Below are 13,205 nucleotides of genomic sequence, written 5' to 3'. Positions count from 1 at the left end.
ATAGCAATACCACAACAGCAGTTCAGGCATTTGTTCGATAATGTGAGTTAAACATTACGTAAGAAAAATGTATTACATTATCTGTTCTTGTAATAATGATCACCTCTATGCCAGTTTATTACTGTTGTCTATGGAATAAAACCCGGAAAGATACGGAATCACAGACATACATATCTAGATAGACGCCGCAAGCACAAACTAAATACAAGTTGCATGGGGCTGGCCGCAAGTGTACGTACTTCGCGTGCCCTTTATGTAAGTGAAATTCACTTATGAGCCGCTAGAAGTGGGCGTTTAAACGAAAAGCACTTAAAAGTCTGCTTTTTAAAATAAGCGCACAAGCACCCGTTACATTTTAAACGTAAGCATTGATCAATGGTCAGTTCTATAGGTGCTCAACAATTTCATTTTTTACAACGTGCATAAGTTTCAAGTAGCGTCATCCATGTTTTCTAAACAAATTAATTCAACATAACGTTGCAAGCTTTTTTAAACATAAAGTCTATGTGCTTAAACGTTTTTCTAAACGACTTTTTAAGCGTCAAACTAAAAGCGCTGAAATCAGCTTATTCCAGGGTGGGCAGTAAAACACCATTATAGCTTTTGAACGGCGGACCGACTAAATCTAGTTTTTTGCGACTAGAACTGACTAAATACCGACTTTTATCTGGTTAGTCAAATTTCAAAAACTCGACCATGGTCACGCTGGAATAAGGCACGCGTACATGTCGCTAAAACAGGAAGTGTACAAGTAGCTAAAACTGTATTTCCGTTCCATAGGAAAATCCGACTCTTATCGTAAGATGACTTTTCCATCCTATAATGATAACTCATTATAAGGCTTTATTAGACTTCCTTTATTTTTTCCATCCTCTAAGTTCTAGGGTACATTTCAAGTAAAACCCCCTTATAACTTTTGAACGGCGGACCATTGACTTACAATTATATGGACGTCGGGTCCGCGCTAAAAAGTGTCCGCACTTGTAAGGCGCTAAAATCGTATACAGAGCGCCAAACTCCGCTTTAGTCTTCATTTGTTCTACGGACCGACTAAATCTAGTTTTTTTGCGACTAGAACCAAATAAAGGGAGATTTTTTTATCTGGCTAGTCAAAAACTCGATCACGATCACGCTGGTATAACTAACTATATCAAGTCACGCAGTTTCTATTATATAAAGGTAATAGAAACTGCTTTTCAGAGCTGCGTAACAGAGTTGCGAGCAAATTTAACTGAATAGTGAAATTTGTGCCTGACTGAGATTTAATAACCTAACCTCCGGTTAAAAAAACCGACCTCAAAAGTCATTCGTCCCCTAGTTTGCCACCCTTATAGGTGGAATATTTTCTTGAAATTTAAATGGGCCCTCATCTGAGGTACCTTCTTTCCAACAAAAAAAAAAAGAATCATCAAAATCGGTGCACAAATGGCGGAGTTATCGCGTAAAATACATACAAAAAAACATACAGGCGAATTGAGAAACTCCTCCTTTTTTTGAAGTCGGTTAAAAAAACCCAACCATCATAATGTATCATAAATTAGGAAGGTTTTATATTTTTTTAAATCTCAGATTTTGTTTTTTTATTTTTTTCCATCCTCTAAGATTTTTACTGGTTAGCAGTAGGTATATTGCTTGCTACTTTATTGATTGTATCAACCATAGATTTAGTATATCCATAGATTGGCCCTGAAGTATTGGAGACGAGACCAAAACAAAAATACATCTGTGTGTGTATAATGTGCATGTGTGCAAGATAAACAGTGTTGCGCCATCCAATGATTTTACTTTAATATCGATTAACAATATTACACCGGCATTTCACTTCGTATTCATTTTCATGTCGTATTCTTCAAAATGAATAGAATAGAATAGAATAGAATAGAATAGAATCGTTTATTTCATGTTATCAATGTCACAATATTACAATTGGAAATACAATGTCAAGGGATAACTATGATCGTCAGTAATAAAATTATAATAATAATAATGAATATAAAATAAAGTAGTATAACTACTGCTTGTCGAATAAAATAAAATTAAAATTGTTTCAAAAGAAACTCATCGACACTGTACAATTCAATATCCAATAAAAGGTTTTTTAGTCGGGTACAAAACGTTGCATCGTTTCTAACACTTTTCAGGTCTGTGGGTAGATGTTCGTAGAATCGGGGACCTATTACCCGCGGATTTCTAGTTGCAAGTTCGGTACGGTGGGCAACGGATTTTAGTGTTCCCGTGTTTCGTAACGCTCGGCCTCCGCCCGTACGTCGCTCATAAGTAGCCAAGTTTTGACGCGCATAAACTATTATATCATAAATATATTGTGAGTACATGGTCATTATATTGTATTTCTTAAAAAGGTTTCTGCAGGTCTGACCCTTTTTTATGCCTACTATTGTTCTTAGTGCACGTTTTTGAAGAATAAATACCCTAATCGACTCAGTTGAATTACCCCACAGTGTGATGCCATAAGACATCAACGAATGAAAATACGCATAATACGTCTGCCTCATTACCACATTGGAGACAAGAGGACGCAGTTTCCTCAGTGCGTATGCAGCACTTCCAAATGTCTTATCGCAAAACGCCGAGACGTTTATCAACTAATTAATTAATGGTTCAATACAAAATTAATAAAGCTACTATCACCTTCTGGCAGTGCCATAAGATGGTAGGTAAACAATGGGGACTTTCACCCAATATAACACTATGGCTCTACAAAACGGTGATATGACCCATGATCAGTTACGGTGCGATAGTATGGTCTCCACGAACCAAGCTGACGACCGCAACCTACAAACAAATATAACTATTATAATTATTGCATGATATGATGACATAGAAGTGCATCACAGCAGTGAATTTGCAGATAAGTAATAGAACCAAAAAACCGGCCAAGTGCGAGTTGAACTCGCGCGGAGAGGTTTCCGTACAAACTCAATATTGTAGTTGAAGAATATGTTCTCCAATAGATTCCAACAGCAAATATAGGTTTATTCGCACTAAAATGAGAGATTTAAAGACAATTTCTGTATTTTTTTCAAAACTTTAGGCTCAGTAGTTTCGAAGATAAAGGGGAGAATGATCAATTTTAGTCTATTTTCTTAAACAACTTAAAAATATTTATATTTCAAAATTACAAAAAATATATACTTGAGAACTTTCCCTCCCAATAGTGACTTCAAATTCAGAATTAATTTATTTACGTTACACGTTTTGGTCACACAAAGGCATATGTGTACCAAATTTCAAAATAATCAGCCCAGTAGGTTTGGAGTAAATTGACTGTGACAGACGGACAGATGGACACACAAGTGATCCTATATGAGTATCGTATTTTGGAACAATAAAAAAAAACAAAAATCAATTAATTGTAAGACATGAATAATGTGGGTACAGAACCAGAACGTAGCTTTACTCTAGCCATGCCTCTAACGGAAAATCATTTTTCCTCAAAGTGTTTGCTGCATATTTTTGAAAACTTTTTGGGAACCCAGTCTTCTCTCTTTAGCATTATAAGCCATTTCTGTCGTACTTCAATGTTTTGAGGAATACTGAATCATAAACAATAATTAACATAAAAAAATTGGTGCCTCAACTACGCTATTAAAAGAAATTTTCGTTTTAATGTAGACAAAAAATAATGCACTAATGTTATATTAATTAAATATAAAGTACTAAAACCAGAAATTTCTTATTCAATAATATTAAGTATGAAGATGATTTCGGCTGTATGCAAGCCACGCCTTTGCCTTTCTTTTTTTCAGTTAATGACATCTCAATAACATATTATCGATCGTCAATCTCTATGAAAGTTGTGTTATGAATCTCAGAAATTCACGTATTTGATATATTTTTTAATTGAATTCATATAAATTTGGGTTATTAATGCACTTGAATGGTATAATTTTACGGATATATTTATGTAAAAAACTTTTGTGGTAGTGCTTTTAGACAGCTAAAAATTTAAATAGTACTAACATGTGAAATGTACAATTCATCGAGTTTTCCTTTTTAGATGAGTTAAATCCGGGCACTGAACACGTTGCCATGACTAATAAACGTCCGTTTAACACTATTTCACATTTTAAAACCAATTATTTTTTTAAAAATAAAAGAAATTTGTTTCGTTGTCAGCTGACCCTAGGTTTATACAGGCTCATATCGTATAATGAAGTGGTCTCGTCTACCCATCTCGCTCTAACATACGTGTATACTAACGCTCTTTCACTTGCATTGCCAATCTATGGGTACCTATATACTAAATCTATGGTATCAACATATTACAAAAATCTAAAAAGTATAGTACCGACAGTACCAAAAGAACCGAGAAATGCGGAACCGCATTTGAAAGTTGAAGACTAGTCCCGAATTCCCGATTCTTAAAAACATGTCCGGTTCCGGAATCTCTATCCACAGACCAACAAGATCTAATATTTAATTGATTGTATTGAGAACGAAAGTATATTAGTGATTTAATTTATGTGAAGTAATTTAAGTATGCAGACATGTATATACGTACTTAAATAAAATTATCGTTATTTAGAGCACGTTAAAGATGTACCTATTATACCAACGTCTCTTCCCCCAATAAACAAAGAGTATAAAAATGATCGTAATCATTGGAGTAAAGTAAGTATTGTAGGGTTAGCCTTGGGTTAGCGCAGCGAGAGAAGCTTTGTTGGCATTCATTGTAATTGCAGAATTTTCGTACAAAATACTCGGCCGTACCTCAACCGAAACCGATTTGCATAAAATTTGAGACTAGCAATAAAAAATACCACATAATAACTGTGCAGTTTATAACGAAGTTCTAATTTTGATTTCGATTTGTGAGTTGAGATAAAAGGTTTACGTGCACAAATGTGCAGCACAGTGAAAAAGACAATTATGTAAAACTGCTGCGTTTCGGTAGGGATTTTTCATGTATCTAGTGTACGTCTTCCGGCTGATGTGATGATGATATAGTAGCAAGAAAAATTAATAACAAATAAAAAATTCATGTTTTTAAGCAATTGACTTGTTTTTATTGTACACTTTGACATCCTATTATAGTTTTCCATGTGTCCATAATAACACAAAACCATATCAAAGAGATTCATTAGCAATCTTTTTTCAATAGATATCTATGGTAGGGTATCGACAGAAACCTCTATTCCCACTTGTTCTGTCGGCAGAACTATTGGGATTTTTTTACCGTTAGTTCTGTGATTTATAAGACTATGCTTTACACCCTGCTTCAATCTCAGATATTCCCACCTGTTCTGTTGAGTAGTTCTGTCGGCAGAACTATTGGGATTTATTTTACCATTAGTTCTGTTCACAAAATAATTCCCACCGGTTCCGTTGAATAGTTCTGTCGGCAGAACTATTGTGATTTTTTAAATATTATACCATTAGTTCTGTTCACGAACAAACTACTTCTCTATGCAGTTTGCTATCAATTATCAAGTACTGGCCACTTGAGGTAAGTATCTATTATTTATTTGTATCCTGATGACAACGTCATGAAATTCATGTTTGAAGGGTTTTAAAAGGGCAATAATATTAATCTTATATATTGAAAAGGGTTGTTGTTTGTTCAATGAGTGAGTTTAACATAATAAAACGCGGCCGCGGCCGCGTGTTGCTCGAAAATGGCTACGAATATTACCGGCTCTCTCAATATCCAAATTTACAAACGTTATGGAGATGTGCCATGTACAAGAAAATGCAGTGGAACGGTTACCACTTCCGAAGTAATTACTGTTTAAATAAGTTGTGGTATGAACCTAAGTTTACACACAAGGATTTGTTTTATATTTACTGTATTTTTATTTTTTATTCTAGGATGAAAAGGAAATAGTTAAACATGTTGACCATGACAATGCCTGCATTCCTGACACAAACAAAGAAGCCATGTCCGTTATAATCCACAAAAGTGTTGATGAAATGATGATAGGCAGTGAAACCGTACCGGCAGTGTACAAGAAAACAGTAGCTGCTTTAAAAAACACGGGAATAGATCTCATTAAAGAGGTACCCAGCTTCAACCAAATTAAGTCGTCGATTTACAGAAGGAGAAATAAATTAAACGAAGTTCAGAAAATGAACTACCTAAATGACATTGTAAATGCAGTAGAAATACCTATGCCGTTTTCTAAGTTTATGTTGGCAGATTACAACGACGAGGACGAGGGCGTCCGTATTATAATTTTTGCCACTAAGGAAGCAAGGACTCTTTTACGAGAAAAAAATATTTTTTTTTTGCAGACGGCACAATTAAAATTTGCCCGGGACCTTTCACAGAGGTTTACACTATTCATGCAGATCTTGAAAGCTCTGAAGTGTGTCTATCTACTACTGTGATGTCTCTAATATATGCACTTCTTAGTCACAAAACCAAGACAGCCTATACCACACTTTTCAGTCTAATAAAAACTCAGATTCCAGATTGGAAACCTCCCACTTTCATTACTGATTTCGAGGAAGCCGCCATTCAAGCCATTGCTGATGTTTTCCCAAATGAGAATCGTAAGTTTGTGCAGCGTTCTTCCACTATTGCCCGAAGAACGTGTTATGGAAGGATGGGAATATGTAAAATCCCAAGTGCTCGATTTTAGTGACAGGTCCGACTTGGATAAGTTTATGAAATACATGAATTTCTGGATGAAACCTAGGCGCATCAAATCATGGACTGCGTTTGGTCGGCGCCGTCGCACAACTAATGTTGTTGAGGGCTGGCATCGTGCCATTAACGGCACGTTCAAAACCAGGCCAGCGACTGTTTTTCAATTCCTGAAAAACATAGAAGAAGATGCATCTTTTTTTCTGTTAAAGCCATCCAAATGGCAAATGTCAAGAAAACATCCAAACGAAGGACAAATCAGCAGGTCCAAAACGACGAGATGATCAAAGTGTACCAAATGCAATTACTTGACGGTGACATAGAGATACCCTTAGAATAATAACGCATAGAATGATAGTTTCATATCAAACGAACTGTCACAAGTGAGGCAAAAACCAAATTCATGTAGGCGTAAGCAACTTGTAACTACGCTCGTCGGCACGCACACAAATATACAAAAAATGATGCCATGGAATAACATTTCCCTCAAAAGTGGGGAAATTGTATCTTGCTTAACTCATCATTAAGTTAAAGGTGCCTACAGATTTGCCCGACATTGTCGATCAGGTGCCTACAGATGTGCTCGGTTTTGTCGATGAAAAACGAATATAGCACTTATTTGTAAATCCAAGATGGCGGACACGATTTTTCAAAATATGCTATATGGGTATCCTTTTCGAGGTATTTGGGGATGCTCATTACGAATATGGCACTCATTTGTAAATCCAAGATGGCGGGCACGATTTTTTCAAAAAAATGCTACGTGGGTATCATTTTCGAGGTATTTGGGGATGCTCAATGCGAATATGGCACTATTTGTAAATCCAAGATGGCGGGCACAATTTTTCAAATAATGGCAAGTTGGGTATCGTTTTCGAGGTATTTGGGGGTGCTCATTACGAATATTGCTTTTATTTGAACTGTCGTGTTTGCCATCTTGGATTTAGAAATGAGTCCCATATTTGTATTGAACATTCCCAAACATCTCGAAAACGATACCCAACTTGCCATTATTCGAAAAATCGCGCCCGCCATCTTGGATTTAGAAATAAGTGCCATATTCGAAACCTAAAACCGAAAATGCCATAAGCAAACATTAAAGAAAATAACTGTTAAAATAGATTAAAAAAATCGCTTAAGAATGCTCCCCTTTTAAGAAAATAAAATATTTTAATATAAAATATTTCGCTTGAGTTACGAAAAGAAAGACATATAAGCTATCAAAGTTGTACTGGTGGTGCCAACACTATAGTAGAAACAAATATATACTGTAAATTTGTTGCAATATGTGCTCCAATTCAAATAAAATTAATATAAATAATTATTCAATAAAGCATGAACGCAGAGCCGTTAAAAGTATTATAAAATAATTAAGTGTCCCAATCACTTACAGGAGTTAACGAAAACATTTAATGTTTATTCGAGTAAATATTAGTTCAAAATGCGCAAATAAATCGAAATTACAGGCACCACTAAAATTTACGTAATATAATTATTTTGATACAGAATAGCAAAATGGGGAGAAAAAAAATTCGTTACTTTGCAACACTTTCGTATCTTGTTGCCGCGAAATTATTTTTCTGTTTTAGTGAATATTTACATAAAAATATGAGTTGAAACGCATTACTTACTTGTGGAATGCGATGTTAGTGTCTATTTTGTTTGTCTGTTGTATTTTTACACCCATTTACCGCACATTTCGTCATTTTTTGCAAAAAATTTTGGAGCTGTTCGCGGTGCAATATGACCTTGAGCACTAACAGCCCGCGCGCTCCTGGGACGCGTTTGGAACCCTCTAACTTGCCTCACTTTAGCGTGTGCGGGCTAGGTTTCTATGCGTTATTATTCTAAGGAGATACCTTTGTTTTTAGAGAAACTACGTTAATATATTTTTTAATCCTTTACGATATCTTTGTTATTTATAAGACAAACTGCATATTTGTGACAGAACTACGTAACAACAATTGGGAATATCTGAGTATGAACCAGGGTGTAAAGCATAGTCTTATAAATCACAGAAGTAATGGTAAAAAAATATCCCAATAGTTCTGCCGACAGAACAGGTGGGAATAGAGGTTCCCATTTGTTCTGTGAACAGAACTAATGGTAAAAAAAATCCCAATAGTTCTGCCGACAGAACAGGTGGGAATAGAGGGACAGAAACATTAGTCTCCATAATACGTGCACGCTTTAATGGCATGATATTTTATTCCTATCAGCTCATCTTGTACAGGACTTAGCTTTCACCCGTCACGCTTTAACCACGTGTTTTCCGAAGGTTGGATGCGTGACTTCCTCGAGAACCGATAGCAATCAAATGTGTGTTCAACGTCAAGTGATTTCCATAACTTGTTTAGTTTATAAAAGATTTAGGCAGAGTTGCCAACTTAGCAAGTTTCTCTCTAGATCTTTATTTTTATTTAACGACAAATGTGATTTTATCTCAGCGTTTTGTCTTCTTTTCTCTGATCATAAATTATTGCCAATGAAGTGGACCCTAGAACTTAGAGGATGGAAAAAAATAAAGGAAGTCTAATAAAGTCATATAACAAGTTATCCTTAAAGGATGGAAGAGTTATCTGATGATAAATCGGATTTTCATATGGAATGTAAATAGTTTTAGCTGCTTGTAAACTTCCAGTTTCAGCGACATTTACGTGTGCCTTATTCCAATGTGACCATTGTCGAGATTTGAAATTTGACTAGCTAGATAAAAAGTTGCAATTTAGTCGGTTCTACTCGCAAACAACTAGATTTAGTCGGTCCGCCGTTCAAAAGTTATAAAGGTGTTTTACTGTCCACACTGGAATAAGCTTATTCCAGCGGCACCATTTCTCAGCCTCGAGATCCACAGCATCTAGCTTAGATCTGATTGCCCCAGAAAAAGACGTGAATTAGGCAGTTACAACCGCGAAATTTTAAAATTAATTAACTATACAAGCTACGATCACACGAAATATAGGTCACAAACTGTTGTTTAAACTTTAAATGAAACAAAAAATGCATTAAAACTTTATTAAGAGAAGCATGTAATGAAAATGAGATATTTGAGATTATTAAGAGAGCATGAAATTGGTCATTAATGGAATGTGAATTGTGTATTGCTTGTTTTCATTTATACATTTAGATTTACAACAGACAAAATAAAATTAGTTCCCTATGTCAACTAATTCATAAATCCGTACAAAACACATTTTATTCTCCTTTGACAACTGGAACCAGCAAATAGATGCAGTTTCTGCTAAAAAAATTTTAAAAATTATATTTCCTTGTTAAATCCTTAGGTAAAAAAAGTACAGCTGCTGTTCTAAGGTTAGTGAGGAAGGAAGAAGTTTCATGTCATGTTTACGAAGATGTGCAGCTATAACACTTGTACAGGGAATGTTCTAGTATTATACACCCCTGTAAAGTATCACAAGGTTACACAATAAATTCCATTCTCAGGATCATTCATACCTTAATACAACTTGCATGTTAATTAAATATAATTTTCACCAAAACATAATTTTCTTTTCATTATAAATGTAAAATGTACAGTTCACATAGCTAATACTTTTATTAATTTTATTTTTAGGTACAAATACAGGACTTTAAAATTAATTACAAATGCATTGCTTTGAAGTAGTTAAAGCCTCTTAAATATTTAGCATGATGTTGTTAATGTGCAGGTTGGTTGGCAGGAAATTAGATGTATCTAATCAGGATTTATAAATGCTGAATTAAGATGTGTGACACTTCAGTTAAGACAGACAATTTTAATCCAGACTATCATAAGAGCATACCATACCATAGCATTTGATTTCAGAGATGTAATCTCTATGGATTTAAATAATTTGTCTTCACTGCATACATCTCGCATTACAGCTAACAACCTGCATAGTGTAGGTACTTTAAGTTTCAATGTTGATCACATAGTTATAAATTAATAAACAATATTTTTTTCACATGATAAAAACTAGCACAATAACGACAACAAACATTCCGAGCTTCCATTTTGATTAGTTCTACACTAAGTTAAAAAAAATTGTTTTGTGAAATTACAATTTAATTGTATAAGTTTGTCTGAATCTTATTGTCATTATTTCGTTAATGGCGGCCACTAGGCTTGGGCCATCGTCAGTTTCAATGTATGTTGTCAGTTAATACTGACTGAGAATGCCCATGTTTAGGCAGCAGCTACATATTTATTTATTTAAGAACCCCTTCGTCAAACTGCTGTTGTGATCATACCTAAATAACTTACTGAATCTATCACTGAGCTGTCAACATCTTTGTCAGTGCATGTAATTTATTTGCTTAGAGGATGGAAAAATTGGTTTATATATATTTATAGTCTAACTTTACTTGTTCTATCATTGAAACTGATATATGTCTGACAAAATTTACACCAATTGTCAAGATAAATGTCAACATTAAAACTTAAAGTATTCAAGACAAACAGTGCTTGTACTTAATCTACTTCTTAGCATTAGGAGAGGTAGACTGGAACACTGAAGATGCTGACATGAGGTTGTCAATGTACTGACCAAGCACTTGATTTTCTGAACGTAACTTTAAGTTTTCTTCCTTAACTGAGTCAACTCTTTGGGACAAATCTGTAACAATCAGTTAAAAAGATTTATAATAGTATCTTTGTATGAAACATTGTATGTTTTAAATTCTGTAGGTTATGAAAGTGTTGCAACAATGTAGTTTGTTATTATTTTATACTTATATATTTTTTAGTTTGCTTTCTTTAAATGACGGGAAATTCAGGTATGTTTCTTTTAAGTATAGTTGTTCCCCAAGTAAAATGAGCATTTTCAGACACAAAAGAAAATAACAAAGTCAAGAAACTACCCAATACTTCGTAACAAATGTCTCTTGACATTGAGAATATATATTTCCAAATAAAAAGAAGATGAAATAAAAAATGCTAAATACTAATAATTATTTACTAGTAGAATGCACTTTGCTGTGAACATGAAGAAAATAGAGGAATTCTTCTATTTGGTAAATAATGCCTCTACATGTAAAACTGCAGGTGACAATCAAATAAAGTTTGTAAAATGTACAGTCAACAGCACATCAAGCAAAACACTTTTGTTTGAATATTTTTATGACTTTCATGGGATAAAACCACTTTTGACATATTATAATACCAAGAGTATGTATTGTTTGCAATGACAACAGACAATGTTAGACAACAAAAGCAATGTGAGAAAAAATAAAAAGGATATGCAGAGACCTCCAGTACAATGGAACAAGATCCACCAAGGTGTGGCTTGATGTGCTGCCGTCTGTACAACTATACAAATTTGCATGTAATTATATTTAAAGCAAATAAAATGATTTGACTTTGACAATTCTATAATGATAAAAAGCAAGACAAAACATTTTTCTGTTTCGATATTCAGATTAAGGACCACCACTTCGCTGCATTACATATAAGGATCATTTAAAAAATGCATTTTACACAGCGCACTAGACAAGAACATTTGATAACTTTCTTTTCTGACAGTTTTCAACAAGTGGACAATAAATGCTTTGTGAGTTCTGACTCTCATAAATAAAATAATTCAAAAACAATTACATTCCTAAACTTGACATACACAAGAAATTATGGCCTGGGACTTTTCTTCTAATAGTACTAAGGCCTCCAATCATTTGCAATTGCAACTTTATAGCAAGATTAATAATGAATTAATCATACACAAAGAAACATATTATAGAATATAATTAACAAAAGATTGCACGCGAGCATTTTGTAGGTGCTATGAACTCTACTGGAGATTAAGCTGATGGTATAAATTGACATTTCTGCACAATGGACAAAAACATTAATTCGCTGTAAACAAGAAAGAAACTTCGCCATAGGCAATAGGGCGTTGCGAAATTCCATGAAAACATTCAACTTACCATCTAGAGTGTTCTGTAATTCTAGTACTTGTGATATGAGGCGTGCCTTTTCTTCCTGCTCGTCGATACCCGAGTCAGGTTCAAAGCTAGGCGGCCCATTTAGTCCAGGACTCGATGATCCCCCAGTATACGAACTCGGCAATGAGTCCATGGAACGACCGTGATCCAAACGATTATTTTCCACATCATCAGTAATTATAACCTGCGGGTCGTCATCTGCCAAAGGAATATTGTCGTCGTTACATTTCTGCATTATAGAAGACATGACAAACATAAAGCTGTGCAAATGAATGATTTGCTAGATATACAGCCGAGAAATTTGAATTATAAATAAAAATAGGGCAAGCTCAGTAATCGATCTCTGCAGATTTTAATTGACAATTTTGACATTGACACATGGCGAAAAGGACTGGGCTACAAGTGTAATTTTTCAATATCGTGCATTTCTGATCAAAAATTTAACAAATCTTGTAGAAAATGAAAATAAAGTAATGAGAGACGTAACTGAATCTGAGTTTAGGCATAACATTTCCTTACTTAATGATCATCGATCCATCAGTGTACTATTATTACATCCCAAATACTTACTTATAAATAAAATTACTAATTATTTACTTCCGAGTTTCAGTACTGACTATTTTTTGTGCCTTCTGACATTTCTAGATAAAAAAACTTCGCTTCGATCAATCACGCTAACTCC

The 13,205-nt window shown here is 34.4% G+C and overlaps 1 protein-coding gene across 1 annotated transcript; it reads right to left on the bottom strand.

The window, feature by feature from the left end:
* Nucleotides 1–9,628: 9,628 nt before the first annotated feature.
* On the bottom strand, nucleotides 9,629–12,875 carry LOC113238794 (short coiled-coil protein homolog). The gene is made up of 2 exons (XM_026475634.1): nucleotides 12,506–12,875; nucleotides 9,629–11,202 (listed from the first exon to the last, which is right to left on the bottom strand). Exons 1-2 carry the CDS (start codon nucleotides 12,777–12,779, stop codon nucleotides 11,063–11,065), a joined length of 414 nt encoding a protein of 137 aa, XP_026331419.1. The 5' UTR covers nucleotides 12,780–12,875; the 3' UTR covers nucleotides 9,629–11,062.
* Between the last annotated feature and the right edge of the window lie 330 nt (nucleotides 12,876–13,205).

This window comes from Hyposmocoma kahamanoa, unplaced genomic scaffold (genome assembly GCF_003589595.1).
Source record: "Hyposmocoma kahamanoa isolate Upper Pololo Valley unplaced genomic scaffold, ASM358959v1 98263, whole genome shotgun sequence".
Lineage (NCBI taxonomy): Eukaryota > Metazoa > Arthropoda > Insecta > Lepidoptera > Cosmopterigidae > Hyposmocoma > Hyposmocoma kahamanoa.
The sequence above is the reverse complement of the archived record's forward strand: the minus strand, read 5'-3'. Positions and strand labels throughout refer to the sequence as shown.